General features: G+C 44.3%; 1 protein-coding gene across 1 annotated transcript in view; it reads right to left on the bottom strand.

Moving 5' to 3' along the window:
* Positions 1-220: 220 nt before the first annotated feature.
* Exo1 (exonuclease 1) overlaps positions 221-19,583 on the bottom strand; it is a 23,040-nt gene continuing 3,677 nt past the window's right edge. Inside the window, exons 4-15 of the mRNA XM_050142883.1 lie at positions 17,328-17,447; positions 16,725-16,848; positions 15,269-15,406; positions 14,125-14,337; positions 12,060-12,247; positions 11,350-11,443; positions 10,316-10,535; positions 8,680-8,923; positions 6,471-7,266; positions 5,401-5,493; positions 3,587-3,780; positions 221-526 (exon numbers count right to left, since the gene is read on the bottom strand). Coding sequence (XP_049998840.1) covers positions 391-526; positions 3,587-3,780; positions 5,401-5,493; positions 6,471-7,266; positions 8,680-8,923; positions 10,316-10,535; positions 11,350-11,443; positions 12,060-12,247; positions 14,125-14,337; positions 15,269-15,406; positions 16,725-16,848; positions 17,328-17,447 — 2,560 coding nt within the window. The 3' untranslated portion in view covers positions 221-390. The remainder of the gene's footprint in view (positions 527-3,586; positions 3,781-5,400; positions 5,494-6,470; positions 7,267-8,679; positions 8,924-10,315; positions 10,536-11,349; positions 11,444-12,059; positions 12,248-14,124; positions 14,338-15,268; positions 15,407-16,724; positions 16,849-17,327; positions 17,448-19,583) is intronic.

The following is a 19,583-nucleotide window of genomic DNA, read 5'->3' as shown; positions in this document are numbered from 1 at the left end:
CTGCCCTTCCCTTCCCACGTCAGCGGCACTACTTTCAATTTGCCCTTCAAGGACAGAGAAGACAGCTGCAAAATACCAAAGCTGTGAACCAAAGCTTGGGTATGAGTGACTACAGATCTGTGGCTTTCCATGTATTTATTTCCATTCTCTACTGACGTCAGAGAATCCTTTAGATGGTTATCAGCGTCGGATTTGCCCAAATTCGCACTGAAATCCCAGAAATGTCAAAGATAGATTTATTCTTCTATTTAGCTCTCCATGAAAATATAAAAAGCTAAGCAAAAGAAAGTCACTAAGTTAATATACAAAATGTTTTCCATTTTAAAAATGGCATTGACAGCAATGAATCTCTCGAACTGGGAAGGTTTTCCTGAAGTCAGCGGCCCTCACTTAGTGGAATATTGTTCTCTGAGCACGTGCACACTCAGGTTTGTTGAAGATTTCGTCTTCTGTCTCTGGAGTGAGTTGGATGTTATCCTTGACTGGAGACAGGGGCTTCTTACAAGAAGAAAGCTTTTCAGAATCTCTGCAAAAATATAAGAAAACAAACTTGATTTTCAGGTACCGACTATTAAAGAAGCAACACCCTACATGGAAAAGCTAGGGACACATAAACCCTACTGTGAAATCTATGACAATTCATATGGAGCACATCCAAGGTTTTATTATGCATACTTCCAATATGTTTTGAATTTTTCTTCGAGCCTCTTCTTGCTTTCAAAATCACCTTCCAATGTAGGTGCTAGTCTATCAGTAACACACACACAGAATATAGAAGCAGAATCAAGAATGCAACACAGATTTTTTCTCTTTAAATACAGGATCTCACCGTGTAGCGCTGGCTGACCTGGAACTAGCTACGTGGACCAGAAGGGCCTTGAACTCAGAGACGCTCCCGTCTCTGCTGGATTAAAGGTGTGCACTGTAGTAGCCTCTTTATTGCCTTGGGCTAAGGATGAACACAAACAGCACAACTAACAATACTGCACCTTTGTTTTTTTAACCAAACTCCCTTCTGCTGGACTAATAACTCCACACCTATTAAAAACCCACTTATGAATATAATACAGAACATTTTTATCTCCCCTAAATACAGTAAATACCACTAAGTTATTTTTTTTCCCAATAGATCTTTAAGAACACTATCATAAACCGCCAGGTGGTGGTGGCGCACGCCTTTAATCCCAGCACTTGAAAGGCAGAGAGTTCCAAACAAACCTGGTCTACAGAGTGAGTTCCATGACAGGCTCCAAAGTTACAGAGAAACCATCTCAAAAAAGAACACCCAAACCCAAAACAAACAAACAAAACAACATAAAAAACCTATTATAACTTTGATTTCTCCAAACACGGGCTCTGAAAGTCCCATGCGCCCTGGAGATGAATGTTGGAGAATTCCCATAACAGATGCTTCTCTCAGGAGCTTTGTAAGACCAGATTATTTTCATAATATTTGGACTCCCCGTGTTGACATTTGTACCAATAAATGTCAAAGCAGAATCCTGTAAAAGCTGCCAGCAAGTCAATGTGGGTGCAGACACCAGGTCACATGCAGCCAGCAGTACCCTCTGCCCCTCTGTTCCAGGGTGGCGAAAACAGGCAAACAGCCACAGAGTGCATGCATCTGATGGCTGGGAGTGGTGGAGGCAGGAGGTTCTCTGTGAGCTGAGGCTAGCCTGGTCTACACAGTGACTTCCAGGGCAGCTAGAGCTATAAAGTAAGACGTAAGTATCCAAACCAGAAAAAGAAGAATGGGAAGCTATTTAAGATGGGCATGGTGGTGCACTCCTTTAACCCCAGCATTTGGAAGGCAGAGGCAGGTGGACTTCTATAAGTTTGAGGACAGCCTGGTGTCTTGCTGAACCAAGCTCAGGTGTTTAGGCTAGGCTCTCAGGATCTGCCTGTCTCCAGCTCCAATGGCTGGGCTATAGGTCAGGGAGACAGGCCTGGATTTTTTAGGTGGATCCTGGGGATCCAGACTTTGGTCCCCATGCTCACAGAACAAGTGTTCTCAACCACTCAGCCAGATAGATCCACAGCCCCAGAATGACGAACTTTCCACAAATCTAAAGCCGCTGGCACCCTCTTAACATTCATCTGACGTCTGCACCATGGGGTACGTGTGGAGGTCAGAGGACAACTCAGATCTGCAGGCTTGGAGGTGAGCTACCTGAACTGCTCTTTTAAGTTTATTTAATGTTAAAAGTTTCTGTTGAAGATTTATTTTATTTTTAATTATATGTATGTGTCTATACACGTGAGAGCAGCAGCCCACAGAGGCTAGAAAGGATATACTCCCCTACCCCAAAGCTGGTTAGTTACAGGCAGTTGTGAGTTTCTGATGAAAACTAAAAATCTGCATACCAATCCCAGTTCCCACTCCCTCCCCTCCTCCCATACCATCCACTCATCCCCCGTATCCCACCCCCCATCCACTCCTCAGAGAGGGTAAGACACATTGCTTTGAGGAAGGTTCAAGGCCTTCCCTACTACGTCTAGGCTGAGCAAGGAATTCATCCAAAGAGAATGGGTTCCTAAAAGGCCAGTACAAGCAGTAGGAGTAAATCCTGGTGCCACAGTCAGTGGCCCCTCAGTCTGCCTCAGCCATACAACTGTCACCCACATTCAGAGGGCCTAGTTTGGTCCTATGCTGGTTCCTTCCCTGTCTAGCTGGAGTTGGTGAGCTCCCATTAGATCAAGTCAGCTGTTTCAGTGGGTGTCCTCATCATGGTCTTGACCTCTTTGCTCTTATTCTCACTTCTCCCACTCTTAACTAGACTTTGGAGCTCAGTCCAGTGCTCCACTCTGGGTCTCTGCCTCTGTTTCCATCAGTTGCTGGATGAAGGTTCTATGGTGACATTTAAGATATTCATCAGTCTTACTATAGGGCAAGGCCAGTTTGGGCACCCTCTCCTCTATTGCTCAGGGTCTTAGCTGGGGTCATCCTTGTGGCTTCCTGGGAACTTCTCTAGTGCCAGGTTTCTGCAGCAGGTGCTCTAAATGAAGCCCTGCCCCAGGGTCTCTTCAGATCTGCAGAGTATGTAACAGGCACGGTCTATAGCACATGGACCCTCTATAGGCACACTTTAACCACAGCACTTCCCTGTGCTGGATGTCAGTGTCAGCCAGAGAGGCACCAGTGCACAGCTGAGTTCCTTGTACTTCTCTACGGACCAAGCATCCTATGGTAGAGTTGGCAGGAGTGGAGACACAGCGAAATAAAAGAGACTTGACAGCCGCTGCTTAACTCACTCTGTGGTAGTTTCATAGGAGGCTTTCTTAGCGTGCCCAACACTGTCCAGTCAGGTCCCTAGTACATGACTGGTGCCCAAACACTGGTCTGTGTGGTTACATCTGTGAGCACTGAGCCAACCAACACAGCTCCCGCTGTCACTCTTCTCATGCCAGCCCTGAGCAATGGGAAGCAAAAGAGCTTCCGGTCTGGAAAAGCAGCCCCCAGCTGCACTGAGAGCTGAAGGTGAGCAACAGAAACTGAGTCCCGCGAAAGCACAAAGAGCTGGGGCGTGGGCTACAGAAGCCCGGCGATCTGTCCTGCTTCAGAGGCGGAGCCAGGACGCTCACTCACTTTTTAAACCCGAAGTTTTTCCAGAGCTCGTTGATCTTTATCTGCAGCCCCGGCTTGTTCTCTGCATCGCGGTGTTTTCTCTTCTGGATGCTTCCTGGCTTCTTGCTCAGGCCACTGACTCGGGCTGGCACCAGGGGCTTGATCTTGGTGGTAGAAAGACAGTCCATAGAACTAGCCCTACACAGCCCAGGAACCTGGAGAGAAATTAGAATTTAGAATTGTTGTTATTTTGCTTGTTAGAGTTAAGAGTGGGTCTCCCCAAATGCCAGTTTTAACCTTCTGTTCTAAAAGACCCTAAGTGTTCTTTATATACCAGAATAGGAAAAGACTGCACATGCAATACAGATTTCTAAAGACGTCTACTATAGTCATGCAACAGGCAACACAAGCCTGGCATAAAGCTTAAGTTAAAAAGCAAGTCTTACTCCCTCCCTCTTCACCTCATTCGAGAAGGGCTGGCTGGGTTCAGTGCAGCCACTAAGTGAGCTACACACACAGAAAAGCGTGAGGTATTATTTTGTCTTCTTTGAGTTCATGTAATGATACACCTTGGCGATTCCTGCATTCCAACATGAAACTGAATTGTATTTTGATGAAGTCTGCTCTACTGTGTGAAGGCAGCATACATAACCAACTTAAATCTCTTGATAATTTTGTTTCTACTCAAGAGCTGATTTTTTTTTTGTTTGTTTGTTTGTTTGTTTGTTTGAGACAAGGTCTCTCCCTATAGTCCTGGCTGTCCTGGAATTTACAGAGCTTCTCTTGCCTGCCTCTGCCTCCCAAATGCTTGCGCCAAGACACCCAGCCTTTAAGGGCAGATTTTTTTTTTTATTTTTTATTTTTTATTTTTTTGTGAGCACAGTAACTGGTTCTTAGGATAGAGAGGGAGGTGTGTGAATAAATCTTTAAAACTGATTAATCTGGCAGAGTGTACATAAACGTCAAAAAATTAAGCAAAAGAACCCAGAGCTCTGCCTGGGTCCACAGTGTTTATAGTATGTGAGAATCAAACATACATTTCAAGTTTTAATTACTATGCCTAAGAGATCCAGGAAACAAAAATGCCTCTGCTCTGCAAGCCCCTGCCAAGGACAGACAGTTCCTGCAATGCTGGAGGCCACTGTTTAAGGGAGACTACAAGCGACTGCTTTTACTCCCAGGACAAGTTTGTTTGACCCGCCTGTACCAGATGTGCTTGGCAGGAGGTAGTAGGTAGGAAAAAAGTCGAGTATGCATACTCTCTGATGGGAAATGAATGATGGGTTTTCCTTTTTAAGGCCTTGCAAAACTTGATTCTGGACCATCTTCTGGAGATCCAGAGATGGACATGGCCACAGCCCATCTGCTTAGCCAGTATTTAACTAAAGTTTGCTTCAAGTTTGACCTTAAATTGTGGTCATGGTCTTCTTCTCAACAGGTGGGACTAACAGGTATTTTGGTAATACACAGCAAACCATTCTCACACTAGGAATAGTCAATCACCACGAACTTCATTCTCACAAATTAATTAAAAACAAATTAATTAGGGTAAACAATTATAAACTGGGTTATGTAATATATGTAGAAATACTTATTACTATGTACATGAAAAAAGATCTTTCAGAAACAGAGAAAAGAGGTTCCAACTAACACGTTAAGCACCCACAGCTGAGCACAAATAGTATCTAAAGAAGTTTGAAAGAGAGCATTTTTTTAAAAAAGCAGAATACTGGTATTTTAATTTTTAATGTTTTGTGTGTATATTTCTCATTTTCTGGCAATAATTACACACTGCCTCTGAAAATAAAAAAAAAAAATAATTCTAACTGTTTTACCTTGTTCCTTACAAGTGTGTCCTTCTTTGAAAAGGGAGGCAACTGTTGCTTGGAGTTCTCGCTGCCTTGATTATTATTGTTACAGTCCGATTCCTAGATTCCCCAGATGGAAGACAAAAATTTACTTCAGTGCTTTCTTCTTTGTTTGTTTTTCAAGACACGGTTTCTCTGTGTAAGGGCTAATAGCTGTTCTGGAACTCTCTTTGTAGGCCAGGCAGGCCACCTGCCTCTGCCTCCCAAATGCTGGGATTAAAGGTGTGCGTCACCATACCTGGCTTACTTGAGATTTTATGACAACTTGACCAATATTTAATTAACCAATTGTATGAAATGAGAAACTTGGATAAATAACATAATTTCATCAAAGACATAAAAACACAGGAAATAAAATGAACTAAACATGGGAAACAATGAATTAAGATGGAAAAGATATGTCAGTTTCACTCAAGAAAACACCAGAACGTTTTAGCTGAAGAAATAGTCTACTAAATACACACTTTGGATTTTGTGTATATATATATGTGTATATATGTAAAATTATGATTTTAGGGAAGCTAGTCACTTCAGGAACCTGTCAAATGCTGACACACAAAGTGCTGATCAGATGGTGCTTAGCCCTAAGTGGGACGCCTTTCTCAGCCCCCAAGCCCTGCCAAAGGTCAGGGGACATCTCAGAAAGAGCAGGAGGAGGGGAGAGGTACTGTGAAATGCTGTCCTCTGGACATGGTGTGACCACCACACACATGTACCCACACAGCTGTGCAAAACACCACACACACGTACCCACACAGCTGTGCAAACTAACACCACGCACATATAACTGGAGTTACAGACAGTTGTGAGCTGCCCTGTGAGTGCTGGGAATTGAACCCAGGTTCTCTGGAAGAGCAGTCAGTGCTCTTAACCACTGAGCTATCTCTCCGGTCCTAGAAACAGGAGGATTTTGAATAAAAATTGAGAAAGTCAGTTCATTTCTACAATGCTGGCAAAATTTTCTCAACTGTCTGATCAACACGCAATTTTTTTCCTGCGGTTGAGTCTGAAAGCAAAAATAGCGGACACAGACTCACCTCTGAATCCGAATCCTTACTGGAAGGCTGGGAAAGACTCGAAGCATTTAAACTATACAGAGAGTCTATGCTTTCCTGAGATCGGGAGGCCTGGCCCACCTCATGCAAGGGCGGAGACTTAGTACTTGACATCTCATTCTTTGACTGACAGGTGTTAGTCACAGCACAGGTCTTGGGCAGCCAGGTGGAGGACTCGCTCCTTCTGCGGAACTGCTGCAACACAGTGCTTGGAGAGGGACTAGGAGTTCTTGAAAAATCTCTCAGAGTTCCTGACCAACTGAAACAACTTCTTAGTGTCCCCAAAGTGGGCGGGGAAACAGTCCCCACAAATTTGCTGGTCTCAGACTGAGCCTCATCATCAGGAGACACAGTCTCATTGCCTGGGATCTGAGCATTTGGATCCTGTGTCCCATTTACATCAACCAGCTTCTGGCCCTCTGTGTCTGGACTGTCTGATGCTCCAAAGCCCTCTGTGCCTGGACAGTCCAGTGCTCCAAGGCCCTCTGTGTCTGGACTGTCTGATGCTCTGAGACCCTCTGTGCCTAGACAGTCCGGTGCTCCAATGCTTTCGGTGCTTGGACAGTCCAGTGCTCCAAGGCCTTTAGTGTCTGGACAGTCCGGTGCTCCAAGGCCTTTAGTGTCTGGACAGTCCGGTGCTCCGAGGCCTTTAGTATCTGGACAGTCTGGCGCTCTGAGACTGGTAGTGGCTTTACCTGTGACAGCAGTTTCATTTAGAGGTTGAATGCTTGCTTTTTTAGGTACGAAGTTGTCAAAATCTGGAGAACTGCAAAAAAACCTAACAAGAAATAGGAAGAATGGATTATCTTAAGTATTTTAAGGTCTACTCACAAACCTATCAAGATTCAAATATCTACTTTCTAACATAAAGACCACAAAGATCTTGAATTTTAATTGAGGTTTAAATCCTTTTTTTGTTTTACTTTTTGACACAGGGTTTCTTTATAGAGTACTGTCTGTCCTTGAGCTTACTATATAGACCAGGTTGGCCTCAAACACATAGAGATCTACTTGCTTCTACTTCCCAATGCTAAGATTAAAGACTTGCGCCACCATGCCTGAGTTGTAATTTTTATCATGATAACACACACATCTTTAGAAAGTTATTTATATGGTAAGCCTTTATATAGAAGACAGGATCCTGGATTTTTTAATCCCTGCACTTGGGAAACAGAGACGGGGGATCTCTGTGAGTTTAAGACAAGCCCAGCCTACATAGTTCTAGGCCAACCAGAAAACAAACCAAAATCCTGTCGCAGGTCACAGCTGCCCATTCCCAATTAGTTATTGTGTCATTTGGTATATTTCTAGATCTTAAAAGATAAGCTGAGGGGCTGGAGAGATGGCTCAGAGGTTAAGAGCATTGCCTGCTCTTCCAAAGGTCCCGAGTTCAATTCCCAGCAACCACATGGTGGCTCACAACCATCTGTAATGAGGTCTGGTGCCCTCTTCTGGTCTGCAGACATACACACAGACAGAATATTGTTTATCTAATAAATAAATAAATATAAATTAAAAAAAGATAAGCTGAAATATTTATAGGAAAGGTGTTGTCATTAATAAAGATAACTAAGATCAGACAGATCAAACAGCTTCTCAAAATACTGTAAAAGAAACAATGGGAAATGGAAAGAGAACCCTAAAAGGACAGAACTCTGACCACAGTGACCTGCAGGGGTGCCAGTCTTCTTTCATTCGGATTCTGTGAAGACAGATCCCAGAACCAATGGCGTGGGAAGGAATCAATGCATTCCGGTCTGAACTAGGGTCATGAGGTGGTGGTTCATGAGGACGAGGGTCACCCAGGAAAGGTGGCCTCGGACATGCCTGTTAGAATCCTTGGAACTGGGCTGACGTAGATGAAGGCTCACACTAGAGTCCTGGGCTAGAGCTCTGAACTGAGGACAAAGGAGCTGGGGCTCGCTATCTTCCTCTTCCTGACGGGAGGTGCAAAGTGACAGACCAGCTGCCTCCTGCTCCTGACACCTTTCCACACACATGAAGGACCGCACTCTTGGAACGTGACCCAAAACAAACCTTTCCTTCATCACATGACTTTTTTCTAGCAGACACTTTTGTCTCAACAACGGTAACGTAACTGAGACCTAAGGCAGCTAAGGAAACAGGCATGGAGCAGGATCCCGCAGGAAATGCTACATCCAGCTTAAAGGGTGCTCTGGAGACCCGGTACCTGCTTCTGGTGCCCGGAACTACAACTGCACCACTGTCCTCATTCTTCCTCTGTAAAAACACTGCGAATTTATTCCTTATCCTACACGGAGTGTGTGCATCTGTCCCGTGAGCCGTCCCGTTATCCAGGTTGGGCACAGATATTTCGGAAGAGTTAGAAGATGCGCTATCTCCACAGCTGTTTTTCTTGGTCTTCTTTGTAAATGAAGAATACTGACCCAATAGATCATCTTCGGACAGAGCCTCTAAACAAAAACAAAACACATAAACACCTGGGCTTCCTCTGTTGCTGGCTACTTGCCATGGATTTTACATCCTGAGCCCTGGTGTCCTAAAGGCAAAGCCTCCTTTTTGTCCCACACATGCTGGGCAAGAGCTCGCAGCAGCCATATACTCATCCTATTTTGTTTTTTGAAAGCTATGCCTTGTAAAAGGATATATTAAGAATGACTGAAAAACAATGACCTTAACCGTGTTATACAATTTTGCAAATTAGTTAACATTTAATGTCAATTTTCTGTATGATTTTATATGAAATTACTCTAATCAAAATTTCAGAGCATAACAGATTCTGAATGACTGACTTTATTTTTAGCTTAAGTGTAGAAAACAATTAGAGGGAAGCTTATATATATCAAGTTATGATTAATGATTCAAAGTTTTTAATATCCCAATAAAACCAGCAACTATTTACCCTCCGTGGCAGTTGCTGAGGTAAATGTTCTAGCTTGGCTCTTTATTACCAAGCCCCGAGGCCAAGAGTTGTTGGGTCAAATGTGGAATACAAATATTTTACACACAAACACAATATAACCTAAAATGCAAGACACGAGCCACAGTTTCAAAAATCTACGTGGCTTTAACAGCAACTGGAGAAATTCAGCCTAGGCTCAGCCAGTGACAGAAACAATGACAAGCACACACCAGGAGCCATCAGTAAAAGCCACCTTGCAGAAGGGCCCGAGTGCCACCAGGGCACACTTGACCACCACAACCAGTCACAGCCACGCCATGACTAAGGAGCTCAGGAATACCCAAAGTACAGAGAACTAGAAACTGAAATGACATCTTATAAAAGGATCAAAACCTGAAAATATGAGGATGAATTTGACAACTGATTCAACATTAGTACACTGAACAAGAGATCTCTGAAGTCTTCAAAAATAGTAACTATTAAGATACGACTTGCTCTAAATTATTGATTTAAATCCTCAAAGCCACCCCCCCAACCCCTCCTCCTCCCGCTTTGGGGTGTATATATGTGTATACGTTTTAAATACAGGGCCTCTGTACAGCCCTGGCTGTCGTGGAACTTACTGTGTAGACCAGGCTGGCCTGACTTCTCCTAAGTGTGACACCCTGCAAACGCTCTCCCCGTGCCACCCGTATAGTTAAGTGCTATGCTCCCATCTGTATGATGGAACCATGCTAAGTGCACTAAAGCATACGTATTAAGTGATGCCCCGCTGCCGTCTCCCTCCGGATTAACGCCGAGCGGTCTTGCCGTGGCAGATGCCGCAGGTTCACAGCCATTCGCACCCTGCTCCACACCTTTTCTGCTCCCTCTTCCCCATGATCCCCGAGGAAGACGACCCATAACCAACAATCACCACATTTGGAAAAAATGAAGTACATACCATCTCTTGGTCTCTTTACCACGGAAGACTTCCTGGGAAGATTTAACCCTTTAGTGGTAATTACTTGTTTAAGGCCTACAGTGCTTGAATTTTCCGTCAACCGAGGAGCATGGGAAACACCATTCGCCTCAAGTCTAGGACAATAGTTTCTGTGCCATATGCTGTTAGGTGACTTCTGACACACTTTGTCATTCCAGCTATGACTTTTTGAGTGGACAGGCTAGAAAAGAACAAGGAGGAAGGTTATAGCAGTGTTCAGTTACTGTTCAGAAGAAAAGCTTTAGAGCACGGTCTGATGGCGCAGGTCTGTGATCCCAGCTACCCAGGGGGTTGAGGAGGGAGGACCAGGCTACCTAGTAAGTTCAGGCCCAGTCTGGGGGACTTAGTGAGCAATTTCAAATTCAAAGGAGCTCAGTGGTGGAGTGTCTATCAAGTGTGAGGCCTAGAGGGAGTCAGGAGGGAGGGGAAGAAAGGAAGCAAGGGAGGGAAGGGTCCTGAGGAAGTCTGTGCTTTAGTAATTTGTTATTCTCTTCTATTAGTATAAGCTGTTTAGGCTCACTCATAAGCTAGCAAGATTTCATGAGTACCCTGCCTTGTGTCTGACCTCTTCACCGCTGCCTTCCTTACACGTACTCTTTACGATGCCGTGTCCTGGCAGTCTGCACTGTCTCTTCTGTGCATGTTTACTTCTTCCGGAAGTTCTTTTAGTTACTATGACATCTCTTTTGTTCTTTGAGAATCCATGTACGTTGCACAGTGTTATGCCCGTTGGTGCACAGAACCTGTTTATCTCCTTGTCTGGGGAATCAGGACTGAGATGGCAGTCTGGGATGTGCTGGCTTTACACATTTAAATAGGCAGGGGCAGGTGGATCCCTGTGAGTCTGAGGCCATCCTAGTAGACATAGTAAGTTTCAGGACACTCTGCATAGCACTGAGTACAGAAATACTTCACAGCTGCTGGGCAAAGGAAGACCTGCCTCAAAGTTCTTGAGACAAAACAAAAATGTGCTTTTATAGTTCTTAAAACGTTACCATAGCGTCGGGACTGTAGTCGTCAATCTGCTCCAAAGTATTCACATCTCTGTTTCCAAGTGCTATTTGCAGAGCCACAGAATCATCGACATACCTGGTTGCTAAGGCTAAGGAGAAGGTCCTTATTAACAGGCAATCGAATCATACGGCACTGAGAAATGAAACTGCTGTCCATTACCACAGAGAATCTTCAAGGTTTAGGACGTACAGAGATCCCATCTACTGTTCACATCAGCATCCAAGGACAGGCAGGGTTGCTGGCCTGTTTCCCTGCAGAAGCTGGCCATCTTCTAGAAGAGAAGCCCGAGTCAATTCCTCCCTTTCTAGAGATGTGTGGGGAAAGTCCTGGCTGCTCCCTAAGTGATTCTGCAGCTGCCTGAGTACTGGTGACCAGAAACACTCCTGAGGAACTGGGCTTGCCTCTGTTTCGGGCGACACTTCTGATGTGTTTGCTAAGAGCAAGGGACCTGGCGCCAGTGCAGTCAATTCACTCGCTACACAGACGAGCCTCGGGTTCATATTCAACAACCTGACTTTTCACTAGCATGGTTTTCTGAAGTTGAGTGGAATATGACCATCTGCACCATAAAATATAAGGCCGATTTTCGAGTTTTTCTTTTCCACTAAGGTCTCACTAGAAATAGTGTGCCATTACCAACAACGCTAACAGGGTAAATGAGAAACTCCACCACGTGGCTCAGAAAGGATACTGCCCAGCATAGCTCAGGGTGTCCGGGTTAACGTCATCTCCGTAAGCATTCAGAGGGACCAGCTTCCTTTGGATGGGGTCGAACACCAGCTGGTAGAGGAAAGTATTGTTGGCTCGAATAAATCCTGTGATGTAATCCTCAGGCACCGTTATGTTCATCTTCAGGTAATGCCCAATTTTCTTGATAACCTAATAATGGATGTAAAAATATCTCATGAAAAGCTGAAGAGGAGAAGTGTGTTGATCCCACACCTGACACTGGAGAGTGAGGCAAAAATCAAGTGATTTTACCCACACCGAAAACACTTTTTCCAGAAAACACGGCCATGCCACATCACCCGAAACTCGGGTCCCATGCCCAGTTTTGCACTGCTCATCCAAAATGCAAAATACCTGGCTTATGTCAAGCATACATTTCTAGAAATACTGTTTTTATCCTTCGGCAACTGATGCCGAGAACAGGGACCCTGCAGAGATAAGCCCCCTTTGTCAGTAAGAACAGGACTTCACCTAAAGGTTTCAAGAGCTAACTGGGTAAGAGACCAGGCAAGAGAGGGGAAAAGAATTGAAAAATTTTGAGAAGTCATGGGCCATAATGGGTCTGAAGAAAGACGCCTCTCTACAGACATAATGCAGCATACTTTAAAGAAAAGGGGATTAAAGTTAATACTTCATAATCGATTTTTTTCCCTACCATGTGTACAGCAATGCAGTCCTTGGTTCCCAGATCATGGAACTTTAAATTTAGAAACCTGGGATAGAGTAGGAAAGGATATTCAAGTTTGGGACCACAAAAAATGTTAACTGAACCTTTTTCTTATTGGAATATTCCGAGACAAGCTTTGGATATTAATAAGCCCCAAGAGATATTTAGGTACTTCACCATTCCCCTACAGTGGTCCCTGTTGGACATGTTTCACACCCCATTCTGTTCATGTAACTTCACGGGATGCCCTAACATGAAAGCAGTGACTACTAATAAATACTACCAATCCGACTGGAGCAGAAGGGACATTCTCACATTCAACACAAAACTAGTGCTAATGTTTCTTTTGGACATAGCGAGAAACCTCCTGTGTGTTTTACTACCAACACAAGAAATGTGCCTCCAAGGCCGGATGATGGTAGCGCACGCCTTTAATCCCAGCAGGCGGATCTCTGTGAGTTCGAGACCAGCCTGGTCTACAGAGCTAGTTCCAGGACAGGCTCCAAAGCCACACAGAAACCCTGTCTCAAAAAAACCAAAAAAAAAAAAAAAAAGAAAGAAATGTGCCTCCAGGATGCATGCATTTTATGCCTAGATATTTGCCTGCTGATTCTCCTAGTACACCTGGACAATGGACAATGAGACCTCTGGGTTCTACCAGCTCACCGTTTGTAATGCCTATGTGAACTTAGGAGTCACCACCTCCCTACATTCCTCCTCGTAAGACCGTGGGTGGGATTTGGGAGCATATTAGCAAGACTATGGGATGTCCTTATCAGTACGGCTGTATTTTTCCTAATCAAGGAGTTGCTGTTCCAATTCCTCTCACACCTTTACAAATTCATGATTGGTTTATATCCAAAAAACAAAGCAAACAATAAATCTGAGAACTGAATAGTTCAAGACCATCCTTGGCTACACAGCAAGTTCAAGGGCACTCTGGTATTCATAAAAACTTGTCTCAAAAATATTTGAATGGGGTGGATTGAGATGGTGCAGGAGGGGCTAATAGTTCTGCTTTGTGATTTCTGTTAGCAGAAAGAGCTTTTTGCTAACAGAATATTAAGTGAATGAATATTAGAATTTCGTTTGGATTTCTAAAACTGTGTATTGAGAGCTATAACCCATATAATCAAAAGCTATTACCACACAGAACTTTTCAGAATATAAAGATCCTTAGACCAGAAGGCTTGAGAACCACTCCCAGGTGCTAGGATCCAGAAGTCAAGAGTTTTCAAGTCTAGACACCTTTTCCCTTTGGTAAGACGCACAGGCTATAGATTAAAATTCAGAACCCACTTTGAATTTGAAGCCCCCCTGCCATCTGACTGCTCCTTCGTGGAGCGAGGGTCCCTCCTACCTTGACGATATCCGGGTTATTGGCCAGTCTGAGCACTTTGCAGGCCTTTGCTAAGCCGATCCCACGCAGGGAGGAGAGGTAGTCGCAGCCCGACAGGATACACATGTACCGAAACTTCTCCTCCGTGAACACGTCCCCAAGCTGCTTGCACATGCCCAGCCGGGCCTGGTCCACTTCCAGTCCATTTCCAAAGTGGTCCATTTTCAAAACCACCTTCACACAGAGGGAAACGGTGAGTACCCGGAAAGGCCACGTCGTTATCGTGATCTGGATCACACCAATGCTAAGGAATCGCTCTTGCTCCAGAACACACGCTTTTCTCCTGACCCTCTTTTACATTCTAAAGTGGCCGGTCCTCCATTACTGTCATTGGGGAAATATGTGCTTATTGCAGGAAACTTAAAAATCCCGAAGTTGTCCACACCCCACTTATGAATCACCCAGAGTTAAGATTCTGACAAGCATCCTAGCAGTTTATGAAGATGCATAATCATATTACAGCTGTTATCAGAAGGGAACCACCTATGGTTTTGTATCTTAACTCCTCCTTTAATAGACCATTATAAAGTTTACCATTAAATTGGTTAACACATTATTTCTAAATAATGGAATAATATCCCTGTCACTGATAAGTTCGTTTACAAAACCTAATAAAAAAAAAACGTAAGGCGTGAGTTATTAATATTAAAAAGTGAAACTAGCCAGGCCTGGTAACACAGGTTGGGAGGAAGGAGAACCCGGAGTTCAGGCCCGCCCAGGCTGTTAAGTTGAGTCCGAGCCCAGGCTGAGCAGTTCAGGGAGATTCAGTCAGAGTGGAGTGACGAGGGCTGTGGCCCAGTGGTAGAGAGTGCTTGTCTAGCAATCAGAGGTTCAGCCACACACACACAAAGTCAACTAAAAGACAAGCTAAACATTAAAGCATTCACAGGTGGAGGTGTAGCTTAGTGGTAGACACTTGTCTAGCATGTATAAAGTCTTGGGATTATTAGCAGAACCCACAAAAGCAAACCAAACCCAATTGATAAAGCAATTGACAGATACCAAGTGCCATGAACAAGTACTCCAGGTGAGGAGGTCTTTGGCTTCCCAACACACACAACTCCCCCCGCCCCATAGCATGTGTGCAGCAGCGGCAGTCCAGTACCTTCTTACAGCCAAAGGCGAGGAGGTCCGAGTCCTCTGTGATGACGGCTTGCACAATTCCAGCTTTGTTAAGATAGGCCAACTGAGCATCAGCTTCATAGGGAGCCACCAGGCAGTCCACTCCCAGGGCCCGGGCAGCCTGTGAGAGACCACAGTGAGCTTGCAGCCCAGCATCAGAACGGCACGGTGTCACCAGCCGCACACACATGCTCATAATACTTTCTAGAACCCACGTCCTTTGAAGCAGAATCGTTCTCCTTTTAGTTGTAATACTTTATACATGCTTTGTTTTAATGAATTTATATAGGCCTGGCTGACAGCTCGCTGGCCTTAGTTCTGATCCATAAAGAGATGAGTCCAACAGAGTCTATGTGACTCCAGCACCAGTACAGAACGGAAGGCGAGACAAGGATCCTTGGAAGCTGGCTGGTGGCATGAACTGATAAATAGCAGAGCCCCTGCCTCAAGTGAGGTTAGAAAGGGAGGACGTACAGTCAGTGCTGTTCTGACCGCCCTAATCAACCTGTGCTGTGTGCATGCCTGAGCACACATGCACACACATACCTGAAAAAAAAAATCAATTTATAAATTTGAAGAAATGCTGCTATAGATTTGGTAGTAGTGGTGAATCTGTAAGTTACTACATTCATTATTTCAAATTACAGAAAGTTTCTACCTTAAGAACTGTTATGCTCAGAAGGTAAACAGGATACTCGTTTGAACCTGTCCATGCACTTTTCCCTCTAAAGACTGCAGGCGGCCTCGTCAGGCAGAAGGCCTGTCTAACACAGTTCCGGTAAATTCCAGACCCTAATCGCTGCAGCTATATCATGGGAAATACATCCTCTGCCTTTCTCCTTCCTCCCTTGCCTACCAAGTGTCCCCGTGACACCACCACTTGTGTCCAATCGCGATTTCTCCTCTGCTGCACACGGAACTCTCTTCAGGGGCAACAGAGAGCACGTGGTTTCTGAATACCCCACTCTGGCCTATATCCCCCTTGTTTCTGAATCAAGCCATGACCAACAATCAAAAGAAATGTCTACACGACAAGGAACTATGGGATAAGCCCCAGGGCGCTTATTTTAGCTCAGAACCAGGTGACAGGACACCAGGGTACACACAGCTGACCCTGACTTTATCCTAGCTTTAAGAAGCAGTCTCAACACAAACCTAGGACGAGGAAAGTGGGGGCTGAGACTAAGATCCGGGTGAAGGGTGCTTAGGAGCTCCACAGCAGGAACAGACTCTGGGGTTCTGCAGAGCCCCTCAATCAGCGAGTCAGTGGGCACCTCTCTGGCCATCATTCAGAAAAGAACGCGAGTCGATGGTTAAGCACAGATTCGACCACAGTGGGGTAAGAAACAGGCCCTAGAGAATCCGCCCCTTGCATCTCTGCACACAGCACCCCAGGCCGAGCGTGTGCTCGGTGCCTTTGCTGGCTCTCACTGACTCACTTTTATCACTTTGTGGGCCATGGCGTGTGTGATGTTGACGGAGCGGGTGAAGCAGTCCCGCGCTTCTGACACCTTGCCCTCTCGCAGGAGCTGCTTCCCCTTAAGAAGGTTGCTTTGTCGTCTCCTGAAGGGGAAAGACATGATGAAATATAAATACTTACAAGCAGACTCAAGAAGCAATAGGAAAACTGCAATTATAGGGATCTTCTAGAATGAAAGAGCTGAATTCATTTAAAACTGGACAACAGATCCGCTGGCATATCAGCTCGGGCAGCTCAGGCTAGCCTCACACTCTCTAAGGAGATGACCCAGGCCTCTGGACCCACTGCCTCTGCCTCCCATGTGCTGGGACTACAGAGAGCAGCATCTCTGCAGCTGAGCACGTGACTAGATAATGTATGCAGCCGACTGACGGCCAACTTTACCACAGCAATGTCAAAAGGTAATTATTTTTAAACGTGACAACATTCTAACACAAACAGACCATTTAAGGGAATGTGCTCACATACTACGCTTTTAGATTTTAGAAATTTGGTATCATACATCCTGAAGCATCTAGCCTTAGCACAGCTAAGCCAGATGCTAAGTGTGGAGTCAACTTACTCTCGTCGAGATCTCTCCACTTCCTTTTTAGAAGGTAAGGTACATCCATCAAAAACAAGAATGGGCTTGACCCCATGGGACAGCAGCATATTAACAAACTTCATACAAAATCCTACATACCTATGGGATGGAAAAGGAAAATTCATTTACATGCTTTGACTCTCTTAATTTTTCTTTTCTTTATTTAAGACCAGATGACAGGAAGGATTATGAAGCAGGATTCTGTTTTTTGACACTAAACTTTCCAAAGGAAACAGAGTTAGAGGGTTCAAATCCTGCTGTGAGTACTTACAGGGCACATGGTGGTTATCAAGTTATTTGACTCTCTAGGTCAGCAGTTCTCAACCTATGAGTCATGACCCCATTGGGGGATTGAATGACTTTTTTTTTTTTTTTTTTTTTTTTTTTTAAGTTTTTGAGACAGGATTTCTCTGAAGCTTTGGAGCCTGTCCTGGAACTAGCTCTGTAGACCAGACTGGCCTCGAGATCCGCCTGCCTCTGCCTCCTAAGTGCTAAGATTAAAGGCATGTGCCACCACTGCCCAGCCTGAATGACCCTCTCAAGGGGTTGCCTAAGAGTATCAGACATAATATCAGATATTTATGATTCATAACAGTAGCAAAATTACAGTTAAGAAATAGCAATGAAAATAATTTTATGGTTGGAGTTCACCATAACATGAAGACCTGTATTTAAAGGTTGCAGCATTAGGAAGGCTGAGAACCACTGCTTTAGGACTTTCTCAATTGTAAATTAAAAGCCTTTGACATCTTCCAATTTTCATATTTTATTGTTATTCCAAATATTTCTTATGTTTCTATTGAAAAATTGATTTGAAACATCTCAAATCTATTGCAAAGTTTTAAGAATACAATACTTGATTTCTCCCGCAGTACCTTATCATACCCAAAAGACAGTATTATCTACAATTCACCCTACATGAAATTTCATCCACTAGTGCCAATAATGTGTCTCAGGACTGGTGATATCCTAGTTAACGCTGAACAACACGGTGCCCAGGGTGTCTGATTTTCACACTCCACAGCAACACATAAGCTCTGCCAACTCCAGGATGCTGAGGGAGGACCCCAGCAAACAGTGTCATTAGTGTCCCCACATCCAAAACCCAATGACATTTAAGCTACGCTTTCGAATCAAATGTAGTCACCTCTGTGACCATTTGCTGTATTCTTTGCTGTGGACAGTGACAAGGGCACTGCGCAGGGGACAATAGTGGTGACAGCTCTATTAAACATCAAAGAGCAGATGGAAGCAAACAAGGAATAGTGATGTTTTAAAGGGAATTCTCAGCTCTTCCTGACTAGAAAGCATAAAGCATCAGGAAGCATCACTCATCTCACTTCCAAGTTAACACGTGCTGATGTCAACATGCTGACGTCAATCTCTATAATGACCGTAAGTGTTTATAATTAGCTTATCGTCAAGTTCCAAAGTAGTGACCATTTCTGGCTAATACTGCTATCCCAGGAAGGAAGAAAAAGTATGGCAATTAATTATACCAAATATGACTTCTAAGTTGTCAGGAGAAATTTTAAATCCAAAGCAGATATTAAGCATTTTAGTTTTATCGATATTTAATGAGTGTCCATCATAGAGTAGGCCCTGTGGATTTCATCTCTCACTTTTCATTTTTTCAAAGATTTATTTACTTATTATGTATACAGTATTTGTCTGCATGTATGTCTACATGCCAGAAGAGAACACCAGATCTCATTATAGATGGCTGTGAATCATATCATGTAGGTGCTGGGAACTGAACTCAGGACCTCTGGAAGAGCTGCCAGTGCTCTTAACCACTGAGCCACCTCTCTAGCCCCTCACTTTTCTAATAATAAAGGATATTGCCTGTATTTTAAAACTTCTTCCAATTAATCAAAAATTTGAATCAAAGGCCGAAGCTAAATGATCAAAAATGCTGGCTGCTCTTCCACTGACTGCTCCTCCATGACCTGGGTTCCATTCCCAGCATCCACTACTGCCTATAACTCTAGCTTCAAGGTATCCAGTGCTGTCTTCTGGTCTCCTCGGGTACCAAACATACAAATGGTACACAAATATGTAGGAAGATAAAACACCAATATACATTAAAAAAAAAAAGTCTCTATAAAACCAGAAACTAAGCTTTCTTGTAAGGAACTATTCAAAGAAAGCCAGTTGTAGTTTGGATAAGGATAACCCCCCCCCCCCCCCCCCCCCCCCCCCCCGCCCCGCCCCCCCCCCCCCCCACCCCCCCCC

The sequence above is a fragment of the Alexandromys fortis genome, unplaced genomic scaffold (genome assembly GCF_014885135.2).
Source record: "Alexandromys fortis isolate MF-2015 unplaced genomic scaffold, M_Fortis_MF-2015_v1.1 scaffold_51, whole genome shotgun sequence".
Lineage (NCBI taxonomy): Eukaryota > Metazoa > Chordata > Mammalia > Rodentia > Cricetidae > Alexandromys > Alexandromys fortis.
Note: the sequence above shows the minus strand (reverse complement) of the source record. Positions and strands in the feature narration are given on the sequence as shown.